Source organism: Geotrypetes seraphini, chromosome 3 (genome assembly GCF_902459505.1).
Source record: "Geotrypetes seraphini chromosome 3, aGeoSer1.1, whole genome shotgun sequence".
NCBI lineage: Eukaryota > Metazoa > Chordata > Amphibia > Gymnophiona > Dermophiidae > Geotrypetes > Geotrypetes seraphini.
Genome location: NC_047086.1, coordinates 276,097,703 through 276,123,447, shown reverse-complemented (window position 1 = coordinate 276,123,447; position 25,745 = coordinate 276,097,703). Strand labels below are relative to the sequence as shown.

Below are 25,745 nucleotides of genomic sequence, written 5' to 3'. Positions count from 1 at the left end.
CCTTGGACTTGGTCCTAAATGACATAACTGGAAGGACAACAGATGTAGAGGTCACAGTCCCATTGGGGTCGAGCGATCACAGCGTGATCAATTTTAAAATTGGCATCGGGAAGGGGAAACGAACCAAGACTCAAACCACAACCTTTAACTACAGAAAAGGGAAATGCGACAGCATGAGAGTCATGGTTAAAAAACGGCTCAAAAACAGGACAGCCAAAATCAAAACGGTTGATCAAGCATGGTCCCTACTAAAAAATACCATCACCGAAGTGCAGAATCTCTACATTCCGCAGATATCCAAAGGAAGGAAAAATAAGAACAAAGGAGAACCAGCTTGGCTAACTAAAGAGGTGAAGGATGCAGTAAGGGAAAAGAAGAACTCGTTTAAAAAATGGAAATGTGAACACACAACGGAAGCCTGGAACAGTCACAAAGTTGGCTAGAAGAAGTGTCACAAAGCAGTAAGAGACGCCAAAAAGGCCTATGAGGAAAAGATAGCGCAAGAAGCCAAAAACTTCAAGCCCTTTTTTAGATACATTAAAGGGAAGAAATCAGCAAAGGAGGCAGTAGGCCCTCTCGACGACCAAGGAAGAAAAGGGTGCATCAAGGAAGACAAACAGATTGCAGATAGGCTAAACTCATTCTTTGCATCTGTCTTTACCAAGGAGGACACTGCATCAATACCCGAAACAGGGAAAGTATTCAAGGGAGAAATAGAAGAAAGCCTCACCACTGTGAATGTGGATTTGGACATGATATACTATCAGATCGACAAACTAAAAAGTGACAAATCCCCTGGACCAGATGGAATTCATCCGAGAGTGCTAAAGAAGCTTAAAGTAGAAATCGGAGAACAATTATAATCCCTAGCTAACTTGTCAATCAAAACCGGGCGTATATCAGACGACTGGAAGATAGCGAATGTCATCCCAATCTTCAAAAAAGGATCGAGAGGAGAACCAGGCAACTATAGACCTGTGAGTCTTACGTCGGTTCCAGGGAAGATGGTTGAAGCACTAATAAAGGATAGCATAGTGCAACACCTGGAAAATCACGACCTGATGAGAGCTAGTCAACACGGCTTCAGGAAGGGGAAGTTATGTTTGACGAATTTACTTAAATTTTTTGAGGAGGTGAACAAACAAATTGATAATGGTGAACCGGTGGATATAATATACTTGGACTTCCAGAAAGCATTCGACAAGGTTCCACATGCAAGGCTTCTGAAGAAACTACAAAGCCATGGAATAGAAGGGGATATACTAAGATGGATAGGCGGATGGCTGGAAAACAGATTGCAGAGGGTGGGCATAAATGGGAAGTTCTCGGATTGGGAAAAAGTGACAAGCGGTGTGCCCCAGGGTTCGGTTCTTGGGCCAATCTTGTGCAATATCTTCATAAATGACTTAGAAGAAGAAACAACAAGTAATTTAATCAAGTTTGCGGACGACACAAAACTGTGTAGGGCAGTTGGGTCACAAAAGGACAGAGAAGAACTCCATAGAGATTTAAACCAGCTAGAGAAATGGGCGGAAAAGTGGCAAATGAAGTTTAATATAGAAAAATGCAAAGTGATGCACCTGGGTAAGAAGAACAAGGAACATGAATACAAAATGTTAGGTGCAGCATTGGGAAAGAGCGAGCAAGAAAGGGATCTGGGAGTACTGATAGACAAGACCCTGAAGCCGTCGGGTCAATGCGCAGCGGCGGCAAAGAAAGCAAACAGGATGTTGGGTATGATAAAGAAGGGAATCATGAGTAGATCGGCAGACGTCATAATGATCAGACCACACTTGGAATACTGTATCCAACATTGGTCTCCCTACCTGAAGAAGGATATAACCTTGTTGGAGAGGGTGCAGAGGCGAGCCACAAAGCTAGTAAAAGGCACCGAGAATTTGAGCTACAATGAACGCCTCGGAAAACTGGGATTGTTCACCCTCAAGAAGAGAAGGCTGCGAGGGGATATGATAGAGACTTTCAAAATACTAAAAGGATTCGACAAAATAGATCAAAAAACATCGTTATTCACATTGTCAAATGAGACTTGGACAAGGGGTCATGGACTGAAACTGAGGGGCAACAGGCTCAAGACAAATATCAGAAAGTTCTGTTTCTCACAGCAAGTGGTGGACACTTGGAATGCTCTCCCGGAGGAGGTTGTGTCGGAGACCACCATTCCAGGATTTAAGGGCAAGTTGGATGCACACCTTCTTGCAAAACACATTGAGGGATACGGGTAAACAAGGTCTTTAGCAGGGAACACCGGGATTGGCCTCCACGTGTGTGGGTCGCCGGACTGGATGGACCTAGGGTCTGATCCGGTGAAGGCATTTCTTATGTTATGTTCAAACGGCCATATACAGACACAGACCGTGCAAGTCTGCCCAGTACTGGCCTTAGTTCTTTACTATTTACTATTATTTTCTGATTATAGATCCTCTGTGTTCATCCCACGCTTTTTTTAACTGTCATCGTTTTCATCTCTCGGGAGTGCATTCCAGGCATTTACCACCCTCTCCGTAAAGAAGAATTTCCTTACATTGCTCTTGAGTTTACCACCCCTCAACCTCAAATTATGCCCTCTGGTTTTACCATTTTCCTTTCTTTGGAAAATATTTTGTTCTACATTAATACATTTCAATTATTTAAATGTCTGAATCATATCTCCCCTGCCCCTTCTTTCCTCTAGGGTATACATATTCAGGGCTTCCAGTCTCTCCTCATATGTCTTTTGGTGCAAACCTCCTATCATTTTTGTCACCCTCCTCTGGACCGCTTCAAATCTTCTTATGTCCTTTGCCAGATACAGTCTCCAAAACTGAACATAATACTCCAAATGGGGCCTCACAACAACCTATATAGGGGCATCAACACTTTCTTTCTTCTACTTTTGACATTAGCTCAATTTATCAGATTCACCCCCATTTGCCTATGCCAATGACATTCAACTCCTTCATCCACTCAACCCAGCCAATATCAATGACATTCAAGAAATCAATCTCAAACTCGACAAAATCAGCTCTTGGCTCCGAACTAACAGACTCTCACTAAACGTAGCTAAATCACGAGGGATTCTATTCCCACATAAAAATAAAGATTCTTTAATCAGACAAATATCTATCAACTCAGTTCCACTCCAAATAGAACCCAAACTCAAATTACTAGGAGTCACCTTTGATAAAGATCTTACCTACCACGATCAAATCAGTTCCCTAACCAAAAACTGTTTCTACAAACTCCGCCTAATTCGCTCCATAACCTCTGTTCTAGAACTCACTTCGATCCAAATCCTAATTCACTCTTTAATCATCTCACACATAGACTACAGTAACTCTCTTTACCTTGGTATAACTCAAAAAGAAGCCCGATTACAACTAATCCAAAATACCGCAATCAAACTTATTTATAAGGCCAAAAAATATGATCATGTTACCCTGATTCTTCAAGAGTTACACTGATTACCAGTCTTACAGAACTATGCATAAAATTCTACTAACCTTTAAAATTAAGACCTCCCTGTTTTCCTAGACAAATCTCTCATTCCACATACCCCTCCTAAGGCCCTTAGATCTACGAATCAAAACTTATTGACAGTACCCTCAATCAAGGACCTATACTATATTAGAAATTCGATTTTTTTCTTTAGTTGCACCCTCGCTCTGGAATGCAATGCCACTTTATCTCCACAACGAAAATTCCCTAAATAAATTTAAAACAAATCTTAAAATATTTCTTTTTAAAGATGCCTATCAATAAGGAAAAAAAAAAAGCTTTTAAGAAGCTCCCATCCCTCTTCCCCTCCTTTTAATTTTTATTTACACATTGTAATTAAAACTTCCCTATCCCCTAGCACCTTTCATCTCTAATAAGTCTTAATCTGTCTTAATTCTAGATTTACCCTCCTTTTAATTTATTTCAATCAAATCTTAAATTTTATTAGATTTTTCTAATTTTTAATATTGTAAACCGTCCAGATACATGTGATGGTTAGTATATCAAACCATAAATAAACTTGAAACTGGTTACGCCTCTCTTTATACAACCCAGCATCCTTCTGGCAGCAGCCACCGCATTGTCGAACTGTTTTTTTGCCTTTAGATCTTCAGACACTATCACCCCAAGGTCCCTCTCCCCATCCGTACATATCAGCCTCTCAACTCCCAGCATATACGGTTCCTTCCAATTATTAATCCCCAAATGCATTACTCTGCATTTCTTTGCATTGAATTTTAGTTGCCAGATATTAGACCATTCTTTTAACTTTTGTAGATCCTTTTTCATGTTTTCCACTCCCTACTTGGTATCTACTCTGTTACAAATCTTGGTATCATCCACAAAAAGGCAAACCTTTCCTTCTAACCCTTCAGCAATGTCACTCACAAACATATTGAACAGGATCAGCCCCAGCACCGAACCCTGAGGGACTCCACTACTCACCTTTCCTTCCTCTGAGTGACTTCCATTAACCAGTCCGACAATCATTTTCTAATCCAGTTTACCACTTTGGGTCCTTACTTCAGTCCTTCAAGTTTGTTCAAGAGCCTCCTATGAGGCTTTGCTGAAATCTAAGTAAATTACATCTAGCATATGTCCTTGATCCAGTTCTCTGGTCACCCAATAATAAAATTCAATCAGGTTTGTTTGACACTATTTACCTTTTGTAAAGCCATATTGCCTCAGATCCTGTAACCCATTAGATTCTAGAAAGTTCACTATCCTTTCTTTCAGCAACACTTCTATTATTTTTCCAACAATCGAAGTGAGGCTTACCGGCCTGTAGTTTCCCACTTTATCTCTGTGACCACTTTTGCGAACAGGGACCACATCTGCTGTTCTCCAATCCCCAGGAACCACTCCCATCTCCAGAGATTTGTTAAACAAGTCTTTAATAGGACCCAACAGAACCTCTCTGAGCTCACTCAGTATCCTGGGATGGATCCCATTCAGTCCCATTGCTTTGTCCACCTTCAGTTTTTCAAGTTGTTCATAAACACTTTCCCTCCGTGAACGGCGCCAAATCTACTCCATTCTCTTGTGTAACTTTGCCAGACAATCTCGGTCCTTTTCCAGGATTTTCTTCCGTGAACATAGAACAGAAGTATTTGTTTAGCACTTTTGCTTTTTCCTCATCACTCTCCACATATCGGTTCATAGCATCTTTTAGTTTTTCATCTTCTTCCTTTCACTAATATATCTAAAAATAATTTTGTCTCCCTTTTTTACATTTTTAGCCATTTGCTCTTCCGCCTGTGCTTTCGCCAGACGTATCTCTCTCTTGGCTTCTTTCAGTTTCACCTGGTAGTCCTTTCTGTACTCCACTTCTTGGGGGTTTTTTATATTTCAGGAATGCCAACTCTTATCTTTATTTTCTCTGCCACTAGTTTGGAGAACCATATCGGGTTTCATTTTTCTCTTGTTTTTATTTATTTTCTTCACATAAAGGTCCGTAGCCATTTTTATTGCTGGAAGTCTAACTTATTGGTTAAGATAGAACGCCAAAATAATCTTTAGCAGTAAGGAGGGAACCATATGCAAGGTCACTCCTGCTTCTGTTATATGGGAAAAACTGTTCTCTACGTGACAGGGTCTGCAATTTTGAAACTCTCCATGCAGAAGCTCAGGCAATCCCACCCAAGAAAATTTGTAGATCAGTAGCCTGGTCTTCCCTTTATACTTTCACCAAATTGTACAGTGTGGACGTAGCAGCACAGGAGGATGCCTTTTTGGGTCCACAGTACTAAGAGCAGGCTCCTCTATCTTACCTGAGAGTTTGGGGAATACTGCCTGCATATGGAAAGGGAGAACAAAGAGTTAAAAATACAGAGGACTTCAATAGGCAGCTCAAAGCCTGGTGTCATCAAGAAGGCTTTAGGTACATATGCGGATGGTGGAAAACGTGTAAGGACAAGAAGCTATATTGTACTGATGAGCTACATATTACTACAGCAGGAAAAAGAATCCTTGCAGAGAAATTTAGACAATATGTTTCTAAGCATTTAAATTAGAAGGTGGGGGTGGCGTATGTATGAAGGACAATTATAGAGGCCACCCCCAGCAAAAAAGATGTGATGGTAGTAAGGATTGCAACATAAACAATATTAGTAACTCACTTCTTAGCATTGCAACGAGAAGTGAAACAAAACAAAAAACTATATGAAAAAGGAGATCACTGCTGAAAAATAGCTGGAAAACGATGACCACAAATGCTCGCAATCTAAGCAACAAAGTTCATGATCTGCAAACCTGATGTTAGAGGGAGACCTGGATATTGTTGCTATTAGAGATTCAGTGAATCCCATGGATGGGATGCAAACAAACTGGGATATAACCTTTTTAGAAAGGACAGAGATAGTCAAAAAGGTGGAGGAGTAGCTCTCTATGTAAAGATTGATATCCAAGCAACTGAAATGCAAGGGACCTGAGGAGAGGAAGAAGAGAAGAGGAAGTTCTATCTATGTGGGGGTAGTCTTACAGACCTTAGACTCAATTGCAGCAAATTGATAAAAGATCTGATTGTGGATATCCAAAAGTTTGGGAAGAAAGAGACGGTGCTGCTGTTGGGAGATTTCAACCTGCCGGATGTGGACTGGAAATTTCATCTGCAGAATCGGAAAGAAGTAGGGAGATTGTGGATGCCTTTCAAGAAGCTCTGCTCAGACAAATGGTGATGGAACCCACAAGGGAAAAAGCGGTATTGGATCTGGCCCTCACAAATGGGGAGAGTATATCTGACATCACAATTATCATTCCCATAACCTCACTGACACAAGAGACAGAACAACTCATCTTTTCCTCACTGACACAAGAGACAGAACAACTCATCTTTTCTGTCCTCACTAAGGTGGAACAATGGACTACATAATTCAAATTAAAAATGAACCCAGAAAAAAAACAAGATTTTCTTGGCAAGTCCTAACTATAAGTTAACTAATACCTCTTTGAAATTAAATGGGTTAAATTAGCCAATCAATTCTACTATCAAAATCCTTGGAGTCATCCTGGACCAATGCCTGACTTTTGAAGACCATACTAATGCTCAGGTTAAAAAATGCTTTTGAGGCGGTCCAAGATGGCGGCGTGAACTAGTGTGTTGCTGGCGAATCTCTGTCTTTTACCTCTAAATGCCACATACTAAAAGAAAAGGGCAGGTCCGGTCCATTCCCCCACCAGCTGGAACCTCAATGCCACTAAGACAGACCTTGCTGGATTTCACCCCAAGGACTCCTCTTCAGGTTGGAGTGCGAGGCTCGCTGGAGTTGGCGTCCCAGGACTTGGGCGCTTCTCCTGAGCCAGAAGTCTCTCTCTCACCTCCTGACCTGGTAGCACCTCCGTGCCCGGCAGCTAACCCGCACATGCTAGAGGGAGCTCCCAATGCCGAAGTGGCTGCGGGAATGACCTCTTCTGAGGGGAGCAGGAAGGAAGGAGAAGAAGCAGCGGGGAATATAAAACAAGCAAGGGAAGAAGTAAGCATTTTGGCTCTCTCGACTCCCCTAAAGGTGACCCTGCTCGACGTCTGGAAAGCAATCCAGAGAATGGATGGAACTGTGCGGAGAACAGCGGACCAAACAGCTTCTTTGGTGAAAAAGGTAGACTCTTTGACTAAAACAGTAGAAGACTTAAAAAATGAAAATGAATCGAAAATCCAACTTGTAAATGAAGAAATTACTGCCTTAAAAACTGTAAATGCTGGGTTAATAAAAGATAAATTATTGGTACATAGGAAGATAGAAAAAATGGAGAACTACAATAGACGCTTAAACCTGAGATTTTTGAACTTTCCAAAAACACCAGAAATTTCATCTGTTGAATTATTTAAGACCTATTTGGTACAAATCCTGGGATATGCCCCCGATCTCATTCCTCCTTTGAAGAAAATTTACTATATACCTGCAGTTATAAAGAAGTCAGGGAGCGTAATACCAGGAGCAAATCAAGGTGTTTTACCCCAATTACTTGATATGGGAAATATATCAGAGATTCTGGAAACTTTTATAACAGAAATTGAGGAAAGAGCTACCTTACTCATTTCATTTGTACTTCAACAAAACCTTAACACGGTATTGAAGCTCTATTTTCATAAAACCCAGGCTCCGTTCATGGGACAGCATATTTGGATTTATCCTGATGTTAATAAAGAGACAAAAGAGAAAAGAAAGCTGTTTCTTCTAATGAGACAAAAAGCGAACGATCTTGGAGCCATTTTCCAATTGGCTTACCCCTGTAAATATCCCATAAAATATTTAGGGACAAAATATACCTTTTTTGTTCCAGAATACCTCAGGAACTTTCTAGACTTGAAGAAGATCATCAGGGAATAATGGGTATTGTAGTACTGGAGGAGTTAATCCGTAAAGCCATTTCTTGTTATTTTGATTTATGTGTTAATTATAGAAGTCCTATAGTTTTAGACCGTCGCTCACTGCTTATTTGATTTTTGGGGTCTAAGAAGAAGATATCTCTTTATTTAACACTTCTTTATGAAATGATATTATTATTGTATAATTTTCTTTGTGTTTCCTAAACAAGTGTAAACTGCTTGATATTTTTTTCAAAATGAAATAAAAAAATAAATATTTAAAAAAAAAATGCTTTTGCACCCTTCGGAAACTTCGCACCATCAAACACTATTTTGACTTCCTCTCTTTTTGACTGCTGGTTCAATCTCTAATCTTAAGCATCTTAGATTACTGCAATATCATATACTTGGGATCCTTTAAGAAAATCATCAATCGACTGAGAGTCATTCAGAATGCTGCCGTCCATCTCATTTATGGTCTCAAAAAAATCGGATCACGTAAGCCCGTATTACAGAAAACTATACTGGCTGCCGATGGAGGCAAGGATCATCTTCAAGTTTGCCTGCCTCTGCTTCAAAACCTTAACCAGTTCATCCCCAATCTACCTGTCACACCATTTTGAATTTTCAGGCACCACCTGCACACATAGTACCTACCTATTTGCCTTCCCATCCTTGAAGGGCTGTATCTACAAGAGATTTCTTGATAGATCTCTGTCATTCCAAGCAGGCAAATGGAATAAATGTCTAACCACCCTCATTTCAAATGCATACTCCTACCAAACCTTCAGGAAATTAATTAAAATCTATCTCTCTGATAAATTTCTTTGACTCCCTTCCTGCCTTGTAGTATCTCTGATATGCCTCCGGATATACCTGACTACTCTTGACTTGCTAATGTAATTTGAAAGTCTCTTCTGTAACATCGCTGTCTGTGTACAGTCTCTTCCTCTGTAAACCACTCTGAACTGCTGTGGTATTGCGGTATACAAAAATAAAGTTATTACTATTATTAATGTTCGATTGGGTGCTCACCTGGGAAGTAGCAATCAAATGGTTTGGTTTGATATAACAGCTAAAGTGGAGAGTGATCACACAATACTTAAGTCCTAGATTTCAAACGTACAGACTTTAATAAAATGGGAGAGTACCTGTTGGTACCAGTGACATCAATGTTTCGTAAGAGACCATGGTTGCTCCAAAAAGCTTATCTTGCTGCATGCTTTAAGCTTTAAGAGAGTGTTTCTGTAAAGTACAACAGCAGATACAAGAGTCTTCTCGATGCTCCGGCCCCAGACACTGAATGCATCAGTTGTGCGGATCAGTGATCTTGGTGATGTTTTGGCTCTCCACTGAGATGATTGAGCTTTGGTTTCCACGTTATAACCATAGACCAATGTCTCATCACCAGTTATCCCTTTATCAAGAAATGTTTCATCTTCATTTGCCTGCTCAAGAAGATTATGACAGATTATGACACAGTCATTCTTCTGGTTGTTGGTCATCAACTGTGGAACAAACTGCCACAAAGCGAGACATCCCCAACTTCTGTTTGAATGTTGTGGCATGAACCAATGGAGATGCTGCATTCCTCTACCAATTCTCTAACAGTTAATCACCAATTAGCGTGCACAAAAACCCTCACTTGATCAACATGATCATCATCAGTTTACATTGATGGTCTTCCACTGATTCACAACCACTTTTGAAGCGTGAATACCATTCAAAACACCTTCCATGATACATTTCATGTTCCCCATAAGCCACTTCAACATTTCATAAGTTTCTGTAGTGGTCTTAACCAATTTAAAACAGAACTTCATGCTGTAGCGCTACTCATTGAGGTTGCACATGATGAAAAATAACCAATCATGAAAACATACTTTCACAAAAACTGCTGTAGCTCAAAGATGAAAACAAATATCAACAAACAGAAAAAAGGAGGTTACTCATGAGGTTTCAAGCTACTCAACGCCGCCTAGCACATCTCAAAAGACCTTCCTGTTGGTGCGCAATTCAAACTGTCCTAGAAATTTTTGAACAGACCACTGTATGTCCCCGTGCACTTCTCTAATAGTAACAGCGACACACTGGCAGTTTAGAATATTTCTATGAGTATAAGAATATATTTTATTTTTAGAAACAAATTAATTGCTGAATAATCTTTAGTGCATGAATATTAGTGACCAATAATAAAGTGTATTTCAACTGCTAAACTGAGGTTTTCAAATATATTGTTGTTTCCTGTAACTAGGGGAAGTGCTTACAGGGTTGTGCTGTGGGGATCTTTTTCTCCCCAGATTTCCTGAAAACATATCACATATAAAATAAACTTGGAAACTTAAAATAGAACTGAATTAAGCTTAGGTCAAGTCTGTGCAAGCAGACTCCTAGACATTGCTTGAACCTTTTAATGTAAAATATGAATATACTGGACCTTATGTAGTTACTGAAAAACTATTCTAGCAGAAAGGAATCATAAAATATTTTCTCTCTCAAATCTAAGAATTACTGGTTCTTTCCAGAAGGGATATTACAAATAATCTCTGCAGCACCTTTTTCTAGAATCATGTTTTAATAAATCCAGCAATAGATCTTAACTATAAAGTCCAGCCTAATTATAATATATGTAAAGAAATTTATTTAAGACAGGTTATACAGATATCATCCCTTCCTTGAAATAAAGTGCTCTGTGTGTAAGCGCACAAATTTGGGGGAGAAAACTACATCAACCCATAGGTCCTCTCATCTCCTCTGGCCTCTCATCCCCTCAAGTGTTATTGCTGGATCGAGGTTGGGAAGTTTAAGGGAGTCCTTTCAAAATGCTGCCTGTTCTAGCTTTGATCTACTACTTAGAAAGCTCCCTTTTCAGCCGCTGAGAAAACTCCTCCCCCTACTGCCCCACAGCCAAGACCAACCATGAAAGCAGGGGAGAAACTGTGGCTGCTCTTCCACTAAGTTATGTCACAGCATGCGATGGCTGCAGTTCCTTCAATGTCTACTATCCCAAGGCAGTGCTGCCTACACACAGCCAATAAAATAAAATAACAGATCTTATTTACCCTGTCTAACCAAAGGCTCAGAATAGTTACAACATAAAAAAGGAAAAAACAGTAAGCTAGCAACCAAATAAAAGATATACAAAACAACATTTTTAAACAATTAAAAAAAAACCTCCAGTATAATAAAAATAATATAATTGAACTGATGGATGCAAAACTAATGAAAACTCAAGAAATTAAAATTACAAAAAGTATTTAGTAAACAACCATGATTAGGGTAATTTATGGAACTTTAAAATATTGCCAAAGCTGCTATGTTTGCATTGTGGCCCACAGCAAATACCCTCTATCCCTACTGCCAGAGTTCCTCTCAGCTTACTTTTCAGCCTCATTACCATTCCCCTTCCCCCAACTGTGTGTGTTTGGTGGCTCCAAACAGAACAGGAAAAACAAATAACTTTCCTCCTTCCTCCAGTCTTCAACTCACTTTTTTTAAGGGCTTAGGTTGAAGAAGTAATAAGAGAAAAAGAGACAAATAGGGAAGATGGAACCCAGTCTCTTCTAGTCATCACTCCCCTTCCCCAACCAAGTCCCATCATTTCCAGAAACAGAGTCTATCAAAAGACAGTTCCCCTTTTTCAAAATATATAGAAGCCATGACTCTAATTACAGAATATTTACCTGTCAGGTCTGGTGTCAAAGGCTCATCTATAGTTTCCACCAAAGGAATGGGTGTTTGCTGCAGATTATCATCAGAATCCACAGCAGATACACTAGATTCCTCTCCCATAGCTCCTTCTTCCATAGCTTCAGCTGCTATGGGTGCCAAGAGTTCACCTATACAACAGAAAGGCATTTACTTAATGTCACTTGATCACAATTGCAGTTTGTTCCAGCTATCTTAGCCCCATAATGTACCATATATACTCGAATATAAGTCGATCTGAATATAAGTTGAGACACCCTTTTCCCCCAAAAAGGAGGAAAAATGGTTGACTCAAATATAAATCGGGCGGCTTAATATTCAAGTGCCCTGCCCTGACAGGCTCTGTACCCAGCTCTCTTTCTGCCAGGCATTGCACCCAGCCCCCTTCCTTCCCTGCCAGACTCTGCACCCAGCACCCTTCCTTCCTTCCCTCCCCTGTCAGGCACTGCACCCAGCTCCCTTCCCTTCCCCGTCAGACTCTGCACTCAGCGCCCTTCTTTCCTTCCCCCATTAAGGAAGCCGCTCAGCACTGAGCAGCAGCGCCAAATCGTGTGCCTCCTCGTGCTTCTCAGTGGCTGAAGACACTCACTGCAGCCAATTAACAGCGGGGCAGGAACTTGGAAAGTTCATTCCTGCCCGCTGCACCTCCACCGACGATCCACAATAGAGGTAGGAGGCTAGGACAGGGAGGGCGGCAGGGTGCAGAGCCTGGTAGCAGCCTTCAATAATTTTGAAAGAGGGTGTACTGGCTCGAATATAAACCGGTACCCCCATATTTGGGCCAATGTTTTGGCCCCAAAATACCGGTTTATATTCGAGTATATACAGTAATGCTCATAACAGAAATTTGGTATTTTACCTCTATCAAATCCAGTTAAACATATCCAGAGTTTGGTATTTAAAAGCATGGATTCTTGCCAAGTTCTATGCCAGATATTAAAGAGTATGCTTGCTAATGCAATTCAACACATCCCATGAGTAGAAAATAGCTCTGTAGTGAAAAGGGGAGGGGGTGTGTCAAGATTTCTCCTCTAACCAGAAATTGTGGGCGCTAGTCAGATAAATGAGCCATAAGCTACTGTGCAGAAGGGGGTTGCTTTATCCTCTAGTAAAAAGCAAATGAACTCAATCACAGAGCAGCAACCTATAAGGAGTGATTTAGTAAGTATGATTGCCCTTTGGTGATAGTTAAGCCAAGCCAAGATCTGAGCAGAGATAGGAGTTTTATGAGCTCTCCTAAACCAGACAAATTCATCACTTTTGGCATACAGCAAATAATAATGCTTCAGAATTTTCTCAAAACACACCGAATTGGAGGCCTGCACGTCAGAGGAAGAATAAATCTTGGCACTATGGCCAAGCTGCTGACAGAGAACCCAAAAAAATAAAGCAGAACTGCACTGGGTAAGTAACGCCTCTTCTTTTATCACTGTTGTAATCTGCAAAGAATTGTGGGATACGTAGACTATAAATTTTTAAAAATAAATAAAATATTCAATGAATCACAGATAATGAAAGACTAGGTTCTTACCAGGATAATCTGCTTTCCGATAATCTTCATAGTAGTCCATATGTTAAGTGATCAATCATCACAAACTGGCTTTGCAGATGTGTATCACTCACATCTTTCCGTATCTACCTCATTGCCAGTGAAGTGTAAGTGCCCCCTTCAGTTTGTTCAAAAGCATTTAATCTCCACTGGAATAGAATACAAAGAAGGAAGGGTACAGGGAACTTCCCCACAGACATCATGCACATCAGTTCTGCTCTGCAACTTATAAAAAGAAGAACAATTATTAACAAACATTTATAACATAGCAATAGTGAACCAATCTGCTGTATGCAAAAAGCACTATTATCAAATTAGACAAGACGCCAACAAGTCACTTACTTACACAGGATTTCTTAATGCTTAGCCATCTGACTGACAGGAGAAGAACTCCAGTTCTGGAATTTAGAAATATACGAGGCAGAAAGCAGGTGAATCAGAAATACTAAGGGCAGGCCATATGGACTCCTGTGAAGATTAATAGAAAGAAGATTATCCAAGTAAGAACCTAATATTTCATTCTGTTACATCTACACAGGAGTCTGTATGTTAGGTGACGTATCAAAGGAATGGTTGATGTCTGGGGTGGGACAGAGAAGCCTGCCCACAATTACCTTTGCTGCATTGCTCCTGGAGAGCCCCTCGGAGATTGTGGTGCCTACTTACCATCCAACTCGGGCCGCCGCGGTCGACGTCCGCCTCGGGGGGGGGGGGAGGAAGAGAGAGAGCGGAGAGAGTACTGTAGGGGCATGCGCAGTCCTACCTGCGGGTCCCTACATCGCGGCGACATCAAGAGCAATAATGGAGCACTGGTGCGCAAGGGAACGACGGCGGCGTGGACGGCCAACTTACAGGAAGGAAGGGAACGCAGGCGGGGATCGTGAGAGTAGCCACCACTCACCGCTTCAGACTGTAAGCCGCGCATGCGCACTTCCTATGTGTCGCTACAGCTCACGGAAAACCGGCACACACATAGGAAGTGCGCATGCGCGGCCTAGCGTTTTATTATATTAGATAAACTGGAAATGATGTAAAATCAGACATAAGAACATAAGAGTTGCAAACATCTGTTATCTCCTGAGATACCGTATTTTTCGCTCCATAAGACACACCTTTCCCCCCCAAAAAAGTGGGTGGAAATAAGGAGAGAATACCACACCCCACCTGTTTTTAATCGAGGCACTTCCCTTGGTAGATGGCTGCGGCAGTCAGCCGCCCTCCCCGTGCCCGTTTGTAATGTTAGCGCTTCTCTCGCTGGACGGCTGCGGAATTGAGCCGCTCCCCCCCCCGTGCCTGCTTTTAATCCCGGCGCTTCCCTCACTGGACAGCTGTGGCAGTGAGCCCCCCCTACTCCCCGGCAGTGAGCTTCCCCCTCCTGTACCTGCTTTTAATCCCGGCACATCCCTTGCAGGACAGCTGTGGCAGCGAGAGGCAGAACGGTAAACAAGGCAGGCGCTCCAGCATGGTCCCATGCGCCTGCATGAATGGCTGCAGGCAGTACTCGCGATGAGTATGGGGTTGGGTGCAGAGCCTGGAAGGGAGAATTTGGTTCACAATGTTTTTTTTCTTGTTTTCCTCCTCTAAATTTAGGGTGTGTCTTATGGAGCGAAAAATACGGTACTTCTTAGGAAGTATCTTAAAAGGAGATACTGGGGGTAATTAATTCTAATATATAGTGGTTTTTACAAATTTGTACTATGTTCCCAAAGAAAAGAAGCTCCCAGCTGGAGAGGTAATTGATCAATTAGTAAATATTGATTTTGATTTAACTAATTTCTTGGAAGACTCCCAGGACATGATTCCAACACGTGCCACTCTCTTAATTTCCTGTCTAAATGAATTAGATAAAATTCTTATTATGAAACTTTATTTTAGAAATAGAGAGAAAAAATTATGTGGCGATAAAGTTTTGATCTTCCAAGTTTATTAGGCTTTTATATACCGCCTATCAAGGATATCTAAGCGGTTTTACAATCAGGTACTCAAGCATTTTCCCTATCTGTCCCGGTGGGCTCACAATCTCTCTAATGCACCTGGGGATATGGAGGACTGAGTGACTTGCCCAGGGTCACAAGGAGCAGTGCGGGGTTTGAACCTACAATGCAAGGGTGCTGAGGCTGTAGCTCCAACCCCTGCGCCATACACTCCCCGCTGTTTCAAGAGCTACACAGCTTAGGAGAAAAGCCTTTTTGGCTTTGAAACCTAAAGTTCCCTTGCAAATGTCTTCTACATATCCAAGATAAAGATTACGTTTTCTGGGACACATTACAGTTAGAATCTTTTCTTCAGAGTAAAACCTAGCTGATTTTGTATGATTTTTTTTTCAGATAATGGGGTCTTAGTATATGATACTGCTCTTTGATAGTAAGGAAAATAAAGGGGAGGGTGGTTGTTTTTCCTCTCATATTGATTTTCTTTTGATTTCCGTGATATTTAGTGTGAGCTAAAGAAGGTTTCCTCCCAAAATTGGTGGGCTAGATGGATTTCTCCTTGTTTATTTTAAACATTGTATTGTAATTTCCTTATTATTATGGTTAAGTGGTACATGTCTTTACTTTGTTTGTAACATTGTACGAAATATTTCAATAAAAAAAAGAAGCTGAAGAGGAAGATCCACTGCATCAGTCACGCATCAGTACGCAGCCGAGCCAGACAGGCACATGCCACAAATGACATAGCCACAGCAGCTTTGACTCCTAAATTTTCTGTTTCAAACATTTTCCTGAGGATCACATCCATCTGGTGATTCTGCATATCTTTTAAAACAACGCCCCCGTCACTAGGAAGCGAAGTGCGTCGGGTCATCTGAGCCACCAAGGAATCCAACTTGGGTTGTCACAGCAGCTGCTGACATTCCAGTACCACTGGATTCCATAAGGGACTCCATAAGACATTCCATAAGGGACTTTCCAGAAAGTCAAACTGTTCGGTAACTAACAAACTCATATTCGAATGCCATGGAAAGATTGCAGATTGGGCACGCATACTGCAGAGCCATGGAGAAGAAGTGAAAGAGGAAGGGGTAGGCTTGACATCCAAGCTCAAATCCTGCAAAGATTTGGCAATCAAATCAGGAAGTGTCGCAACTTTAAACAAGCGCACCACAGTCGGATCTTCTCCAGGATCCGGAGCCCCTAAGGCAGGGGTGTCCAATGTCGGTCCTCGAGGGCCGCAATCCAGTCGGGTTTTCAGGATTTCCCCAATGAATATGCATTGAAAGCAGTGCATGCACATAGATCTCATGCATATTCATTGGGGAAATCCTGAAAACCCGACTGGATTGCGGCCCTCGAGGACCGACATTGGACACCCCTTCCCTAAGGGATCCGTGGATCCAGCATCCCAATAAGGGGAAGGAAACACTGTGGAATAAAGGATCAGCGAGGTCCAGATTCGCAGCTGGAGCCTCCTGAACGGGCTGTGAAGAAGGTACAGCCGGGACAGTCTGCGACTAACATCCCAAGAAGATATTGGCTCTCAATGACATTGTAGTGGGAACAGAAGAACATCCAGCAGCCAGACCCCTGGATTGAAACTCAGATCACAAAAATCTGGGGCATAGAGTCACCCTTTGATGACTTACGACTTGTGCTTCTTAGACTGTAGAGGGTCCGTCTGGCGGCTGGCCGATAAAGGCCCAGACTCAAGCCCCAAAAATAAAGACAGCTGCCCCAATAGGCTAGCTGAGCGTGATATCACTTGCTTCTGCGGAGGGGAGGCTGAACCTGAAGTTACCTCCCTCCCCAACTGCGCCGCGCAGCATGTGGTGCACGGACACTCTAAAAGTGGCAAATTTGCACAACTTTTACAAGAATCCATACTCCACGACTCCATCCCAGCAGTTTTCTCAGGCAGAAATTTGAATTTTGAAGAAGGGAGAAGTCGAAAAAATGATCACTAAAAATCCAAGATGGCCGCTAGATCCAAATTCGTGCCAAAAATGCTTGATAATTGGCCATTCCTGGAAAAAAAAAAAAAATTGGAATTTAGGATTTTTCAGGTGGGGGACTCAGGGGAACACTAGAAACCCCCAAAACCACTCAAAATTAAGTTTTAAAAAACGCTGATAGAGCCTGTCACTGTCAGCTCCTCTCACAGTACTGAAGACATAAGCTGAACCTGCTTTTTAGTCTCTGTGAAAAGCCAGAGTCAGAATTCACTGCCACACTGCTGGAAAAGCTGTTGCCAAGCTGATCTTCGGGCTGCTGGTCAGACCCACTGCCTGACTATGCCTCCACCACTGTGGACCACCGACTGCACACTAGGACGGGTGGAGGCACGGAAACACAGCCTGCATGCTGCGGAACACCGCCGAGCCCCCTAAACGTGATGAACAGTCTATGCTCGATTCCCCCCTCCCCCCGCCACTTAACAGGGAGTCAGACCAGATCAGGGACAGCCCTGAGTTCCAAGGAAGACTAGCATACTGGCTAACAGGTAGCCAAGGGATCGGCCTGTCAGCTACAGACCGAAGTCTGAAATCTTATGCAGGAAGCTCTTCAAATTTATGGAAACACAAAAGAACCGTGAAAGGGGACGAAACTACATTGAATTAAAAATAATAAATGTGGGAGAGCAGAACTCTAATATCTGCAGCCCATCCCGGGCTCCGCGATAAACTCGTGTTGACTTTGTGTTCTCCCTGCTTTCCTGACACTGCAAAAGCAAGGCGAGTGCAGCCACTGCACAAGCGCTGGGCCCACAAGCCTGCCCCCCCCCCCCCCCCCCGGACATCAATTCTGATGTTGGAGAGGAAGTTACGGGCCAGCCAATCGCTGCATGGCTGGCCCGGAACTTCCTCTGTGATGTCAGAATTGAAGTCGGGGGAAGGCTTGTGGGCCCGGCACACAGTTGAGAGTGAAGCGCAGTTTGGGAGTGAAGTCATAGGAAGAAATAGAGGGGACTATGAATGGATGAAGTGAATTGAAAGGGTTAATAGTTGGGACAGAGAATGTTGCTATGAAGAGCCAGAAGTGTTTGAAAGATCTAAAGGGATGAGTGACAGACTGATGGAAACAGAAACTTGGACTGGAGATGTGGCAGTGGAGAAATAGGCTGTGAGGGTGACAGGAACTCAGAGATGGAGTATGTGCTGTAATGGGGGAAGGGAACAGAGAAAAATATGTAATTTGGAAAATAAGAGCATGAGCAGACAGGAGGAAGTGTTTGCTGGGGGCATTTAGCAACTGTGGAGGTGGCTCGGGGGGTCAGGGACAGAGAAAGAAAGACAAAAAAAGAAAGGGGGCAGGGAGAGAGACAAAGAAAAGGAAAGAAAGGGGATAGGGAGAGAGAAAAGACAGACAGAAAGAAAAAAAGAAAGGAGGCAAGGAGAGAGAAAAGAGACAGAAAGAAAAAAGAAAGGGGGCAGGGAGAGAAAGAAAAGAAAAGGCAGACAAAGACAAAAAGAAAGGGGGGCAGGGAGAGAGACAAAGAAAAAGGAAAGGGGGGCAGGGAGAAAGAAAGACTGACGGAAAGAAAAAGGGGAACAGGGAGAGAGGAAGAAAAAGTTGGGGGAGGGAATGGAGTGTGTCAGGTGGCAGGCAGGGAGAGAGGAAGAAAAAGTTGGATTCATGGAGGGACAGAGAGAGATGTTGATTGGGGAATGGAATGAGGTCTGGAGGAGACAAAGCATGCAGGAAGCAGAAAGAAGGGAAGAAATATTGGATGCACAGTCAAAAGGAAGTGCAACCAGAGACTCATGAAATCACCAGACAACAAAGGAAGGAAAAATAATTTTATTTTCAATTTAGTGATCAAAATGTTTCTGTTTTGAGAATTTATATCTGCTATCTATATTTTGGACTATGGCCCCCTTTTGCTAAACCGCAATAGTGTTTTTTAGCGCAGGGAGCCTATGAGCATCGGGAGCAGTGTGAGGCACAGCTCATAGCACAGCTCCCTGCGCTAAAAAACACTATCGCAGTTTAGTAAAAAGGGGAGGGGGTATATTTGTCTATTAAGAACATAAGAATTGCTGCAGTTGGGTCAGAACAGTGGTTTATCCTGCCCGGCAGTCCACTCACGCGGCAGCCCCCAGGTCAAAGACTAGTGCTCTAAATGAGTCCAGCCTTACCTGCGTACGTCCCAGTTTAGTAGGAACTTGTCCATCTTAGTCTTGAAATCCTGGAGGGCGTTTTCCCCTACAACAGACTCCGGAAGAGCGTTCCAGCTCTCCACTACTCTCTGGATGAAGAACTTCCTTACGTTTGTACGGAATCTATCCCCTTTCAACTTTAGAGAGTGCCCTCTCGTTCTCCTTACCTTGGAGAGTGTGAACAATCTGTCTTTATCTACTAAGTCTATTCCCTTCAGTATTTTGAATGTTTCGATCATGTCTCCTCTCAGTCTCCTCTTTTCAAGGGAGAAGCGGACCAGTTTCTCTAATCTTTCACTGTACGGCAACTTCTGCAGTCCCTTAACCATTTTAGTCGCTCTTCTCTGGACCCTTTCGAGTATTACTGTGTTCTTCATGTACGGTGACCAGTGCTGGACGCAGTACTCCAGGTGAGGGTGCACCATGTCCCGGTACACCGGCATGATAACCTTCTCCGATCTGTTCATGATCCCCTTCTTTATCATTTCCAGCATTCTGTTCGCCCTTTTTGCTGCCACAGCACATTGTGCAGACAGTTTCATCGACTTGTCGATCAGAACTCCCATGTCTTTTTCCTGGGAGGTCTCTCCGCCCCGGACATCCTGTATTCGTACATGAGATTTTTGTTACCGACATGCATTACTTTGCACTTATCCATGTTGAACCTCATTTGCAATGTCGATGCCCATTTCTCGAGTTTGATTATGCCACTTTGTATATCTTCGCAATCTCCCTGTGTCTTCAATACTCTGAATAACTTCGTATCGTCCGCAAATTTAATCACCTCACTTGTCGTATCAATGTCCAGATCGTTTATAAAGATGTTGAAGAGCACGGGTCCAAGCACCGAGCCCTGCAGCACTCCGCTGGTGACACTCTTCCAGTCCGAGTATTGTCCATTTACCACCACTCTGTTTCCTATGCTCCAGCCAGTTTTTAATCCACGTATTTCACCCTCGATTCCATGGCTTGCAATTTTACGAAGTAGCCGTTCATGTGGAACCTTGTCGAACGCCTTCTGAAAATCCAGATATACAATGTCGACTGGGTCGCCCTTGTCTTTCTGCCTGTTTACTCCCTTGAACAAGTGCAGCAAGTTTGTTAGGCAAGATCTGCCTTTGCTGAAACCATGCTGGCTGGTCCTTATTAAACCGTGTCCGTCAAGGTAATCAATGATGAGGTCCTTTATCAGTGCCTCTACCATCTTTCCCGGTACCGAGGTCAGACTCACCGGTCTGTAATTTCCAGGATCTCCCATCAAACCTTTTTTGAAGATCGGCGTAACATTCGCCACTTTCCAGTCGTCGGGAATCTTTCTCGATTTGATAGACAGATTGGCTATCAGTTGAAGCAGTTTAGCTATAGTCCCTTTCAGTTCCCTTGATGACCCTCAGATGGATGCCATCCGGTCCTGGGAATTTATCACTCTTAAGCCTATCAATCTGCTTGCATACCTCTTATAGACTGACCGTCAACTCTGTCAGTTTCCCGTCTTCATTTCCAGCATATAGTCTGAGGGATTCCGGTATGCTGTGTATATCCTCTTCGGTAAATAGATGCATAAAATGTGTTCAGTTTGTCTGCAATTTCTTTGTCCTCATTTAGCACTCCCTTTATTCCATGGTCATCCAACGGTCCCACCACTTCCTTCGCGGGTTGTTTCCCCTTAATACATCGAAAGAATGGCCTCCTTGGCTATTTTTTCCTCGTAGTCTCTTTTGGCCCCTATTACTGCCTTATGGCACCTGCGCTGATGTTGTTTGTGGTTATTCCAATTTTCGTCCGTTTTTTACCTTTTCCTTTTTTTTTTATTATTTATTTATAAATTTCAAATTAACAAATCAAGATAAATCTTGTACAGAAAGTGATTACATCAAAAGAATAAATGAAACCTCATAATTTTACATAGAAATCAAGTTTTTGTATAATCTCTCAAGTCCACAATTATGATCCATGATATGAATTAAACGGAATTAAACATAGAACTATTATTAAAGATAAGTGGTACGTGGTTAACTGAAATTCAGGCGCCTTATATCTTGAAGCCCTCATTCTTTCCCCTTCTCCAGGCGGGACAAGGAGAGAAGGGCCGTCAACTGGTTTGGTTCAAAGAAAACATATTTCTGAGAATTATATTGAACTATGCACTTGCAAGGATGACGAAGATAGAAAGTTCCCCCAAGAGCCAAAACTCCAGGTTTTAATAGTAGAAACTCCTTTCTACGTCTTTGTGTGTCTCTTGCCAAATCTGGGAACATCTGTATCTTAAGATCAAGAAACTTTTTTTCCTTATTTTTGAAGAATAGTCTCAATAGCCAATTCTTATCTAGCGTAATAGCCAGGGTCACAATCAATGTAGCAGGTATTGCAATTTCTTTATCAGATAGTTCAAGTAAAGCAGAGACATCAATTGGTCCCTGAGTTTTTTCTTGAAGATCCTGATTTTTATTAGGCAAATAATAGACCTGGGTGAAAGGAGGTAATGAATCTTCCGGTACTTCCAATATCTCCAGCAAATACCTTTTTAACATTTCTCTTGGAGTCACTGTTGAAATTCGTGGAAAGTTAATCAATCTGAAATTATTATTCCTAGAGAAATTTTCAAATGTCTCTATCTTCCTTCTTAAATTTATGTTGTCCTTAATTAAAGTGTCCTGAAGCAGCTTGGAAGATTTAAGTTGATCTTTAATACACTGGATATCTAGTTTCGATTCTCCCAAGTCTTGTTTTATCTGCAGAACTTCTCTCTCTTGAATTTTTATTTTCCCCTCTATTTGAAGATGATTACTATTTACTGTTCTAGTCAAATTAGCAATCAAATCCCACAAAGCCTCCAGTGTGACTTCTTGGGGCTTTACAAGATTAAAAGTTTGCAAGTTTAATAGTGGTAAATTAGGCTCACCAGCTACAGGAACCTCTCCTCTCCGTTCCTCCTGTATCGGGGTTAACCCCAGCGTTGTCACATCCTCATACACACTCAGGCTCCGCTGCAATCCATGTGAGCCTGAGTCGATGTTCATCTCGCCGTTCCCTGCAGCCTCTGGGAGGGAGCTCACGCCAACTTTCGGCTGTCTCCCCACTCCCGGGGAACTGGCGGCTCGAGGGTTGGGAGGAGGGATTCTCACGTCGGGGCTCAACGAGATCTCATGAGCCCGAAGAGACGCCTCGAGTCCGTTGCTAGGAAGCGTCTCAGCCGGGGGCGACACCGACGCTCCTATGACGCCCTGCATCCGTCGCAGCAAATCTTCAATATTGCCAGAGGAGGCTAATCCGGGACGCCGTGAGGCCGAAAAAGCTCCCTTTCCCCTCCTTTTTGGCATGGCAAAAAGTTCCACAGCGCTAAAACGCCCGAAGAAAAACTTCTCAAAGGTAAAGATTGCGGGCGGTTGCTCAGTGCTCCACCACCGCGGCCATCTTGGATCTCCAAATGACTCTCAAATTTCCGTTTTTTACCTTTTCCATTCCTTAAATGAAGTTTTCTTGTCTCCGATTGCTTCCTTCACCTCTACAGTGAACCATGCCGGTTGGATCCTTTTTTGATACACGTATATATAGATTTTGCGCCTCGATGACTGTGTCCTTAAAAAGGGACCAAGTTTGCCCTAGCGTTTTCACAGTGTTTATCCTCTTCTCAATCTTCTTCCTCACCATGTGTCTCATCCCTTCATAATTCCCTTTTCGGAAGTTTAGTGCTTTGACCGTCGTTCTGGACCGATGTTTCTCCCCTGCATCCAGGTCGAAGCGGATTATGTTGTGATCACTGCTTCCCAGCGTCTCTTCTACTTCTACACCTTGTGCCAGTCCTCGCAGTCCATTCAGAATTAGGTCCAGAATTGCATTTCCTCTTGTATTTTCTTTTACAAGTTGTTCCAGGAAGCAATCGCCTATAGCATCCAGGAACTTGGTCTCCCTAGAGCAGCTGGAGATGCTTAGGTTCCAGTCTGAGGTGACATTGCCTTGACCTCTTTGAAAAAAAAACCGAATATAAATGATAATTAATATTTTCTCTGTGTACAGTGTGCTTTGTGTTTTTTTAAATTTTATTATTGGTACATCATTTTGATTTGGTCATTTTAAAAGTAGCTCGCGAGCCAAAAAAGTGTGGACACCCCAGTAGTACTGTATATACACAATATAATCTTATTATCAACACATAATGATTAACCATAAAATTAAACTACACAAAGCACACTATGCTTCTCAACATTGATTCCTACCAGAACACAAATAACCCCTATGCAAATAGGGGACTACAAACTAAAAGTACTAATATATACAAACAAAACCCTAAGATTCAAGACTCTGCATGCAGTACAACCCCAAAGAAAAAGAAACAATTGCATTTCTTCCTGAACAGTGCAAAACTGACAATTCAATCAGTAAATTGAAAATAAAATAATTTCCCCTACCTTTGTTGTCTGGTGATTTTGTTTTTCAAACCATCTTTTCCCAGTCTCTGGCTGCACTTCCTTGTCTGTGCTCTTAACTGTGTATCCAGGGCCATCTTATCCATTTGCTGTTTTTTCTGTCCTTCACTTTCTGCCATACATCCATCTTTAGCATTAACTTTTAATATTATTATTATTATTATTAGGATTTTTTTATATACCGCCTATCAAGGTTATCTAAGCGGTTTGTACAATCAGGTACTCAAGCATTTTCCCTCTCTGTCCCGGAGGGCTCACAATCTATCTAATGTATCTAATATTCAACTTTCTTCCATTTTTTTAGCTTTCTTCTCAAAATCTATCTACTTTTCCATGTCTTATCTTCTCCTCCTCACTGTTGCACTCGTTTCTCTGCATAAAGTCGTGGGTGATGGCTCCTGCGCACGTCTCAAGGCTGAGACAGAAGCCTTCTCTCTGACGTAGCAACATCAGAGGGAAGGCTTCCAGTTCAGCCGTGGAACGCCCGAGGAGCCACCTCCAGCGGCTTTATGCAGAGAAACGAGCGTGGCAGTGAGGAGGAGGGAGCTGGCCAGAAGATAAACACCTGAAGGCGGCAATAAGCAAAACGACGCATCGCCCTCAAGCTGGCCATCTGACATAGTGTAAGGAGCACAGTCACCATGGGACACATAGAAAAGCCAGGCTGGCCAAATTTGGCCCGAGGGCCTTGTATTTGGCACATGTGGTCTAGAATGTCTCACCTATTGACTAGAAAAACATTTAGAGGGACGCAGAACTGGAATAAAAACAAATATACAACAAATTCAAAAACATTACCACTTCACTTGATATATTTACTTTTTTAAATCACTAGAGTTAACATTGACTTCTAATGGCATCCATAAGGTATACTTGGTTTGTTTCAGCTAATAATCCTTGAAATCACTAACTCAGAAAGCACAGCTCTCATTTTTTCTCACCCTCAATCCAGTCCTCACAGCACATTTAAAGAGTGAATCCTACATCCCTGGTTCTACAAACCAAGTTCTAATTTACCAATCAATTTATGTACCCTTATCTACCACCAAACTACGCACCTGCTAAAATGTCCTGTAACATACAGGTGAGAGAATACTGAGCCCATGCTCCTCCCCATGAGATGTCTCCTCTGTTGAAATCAGTTCCTACTAATAATAACAATAGTCTTTCCAGCTGCTGTTCATTCACAATTTCACACAAATGAATCGTGGGCCTTGTGGCATTTGCAATTCTAGCAAGAACCTGTAAAATAAAATGAAATAAAAAACAGAAACGCTACAAATTGGCATGAAGTTGAAGGCACTATGAATTCTCCAATCCTGAGTTTACTTAACCAACAGTGAATAATAGGTGGAAAGCATATAGTCATTTATTGGCATATAAAAAAGTGTTATGGACAAATAGTAGTTTCAAGTTTCAAGTTTTATTTATATTTGATTAATCGCTTAATAAAATTATATCTAAGCGAATTACAGTGTATGAATAAACATAATACTAAAGTAGTAGGTAACATGAAATATTATAAAATTAACAAATTAATACTAAAATTTACTAACATAGTAAATAACATAAAATATTATAAAAATTAACTATTTATACATTAAGTAATAATATATATTAAAAAAAAAAATAAAAAAGAGATAATAGTTATAAGGTAAAAGTTCAATT

At 41.9% G+C, this 25,745-nt stretch overlaps 1 protein-coding gene across 4 annotated transcripts in view; it reads right to left on the bottom strand.

The window, feature by feature from the left end:
• Positions 1–25,745, bottom strand: part of BIRC6 (baculoviral IAP repeat containing 6) — a 1,530,571-nt gene that overhangs the window by 675,580 nt on the left and 829,246 nt on the right. For all 4 annotated transcript variants that reach the window (XM_033935681.1, XM_033935678.1, XM_033935679.1 and 1 more), the window contains 2 exons: positions 25,136–25,319; positions 11,983–12,138 (listed from right to left, as the gene is read on the bottom strand). In XM_033935681.1, the coding sequence (XP_033791572.1) occupies positions 11,983–12,138; positions 25,136–25,319 (340 nt within the window). The remainder of the gene's footprint in view (positions 1–11,982; positions 12,139–25,135; positions 25,320–25,745) is intronic.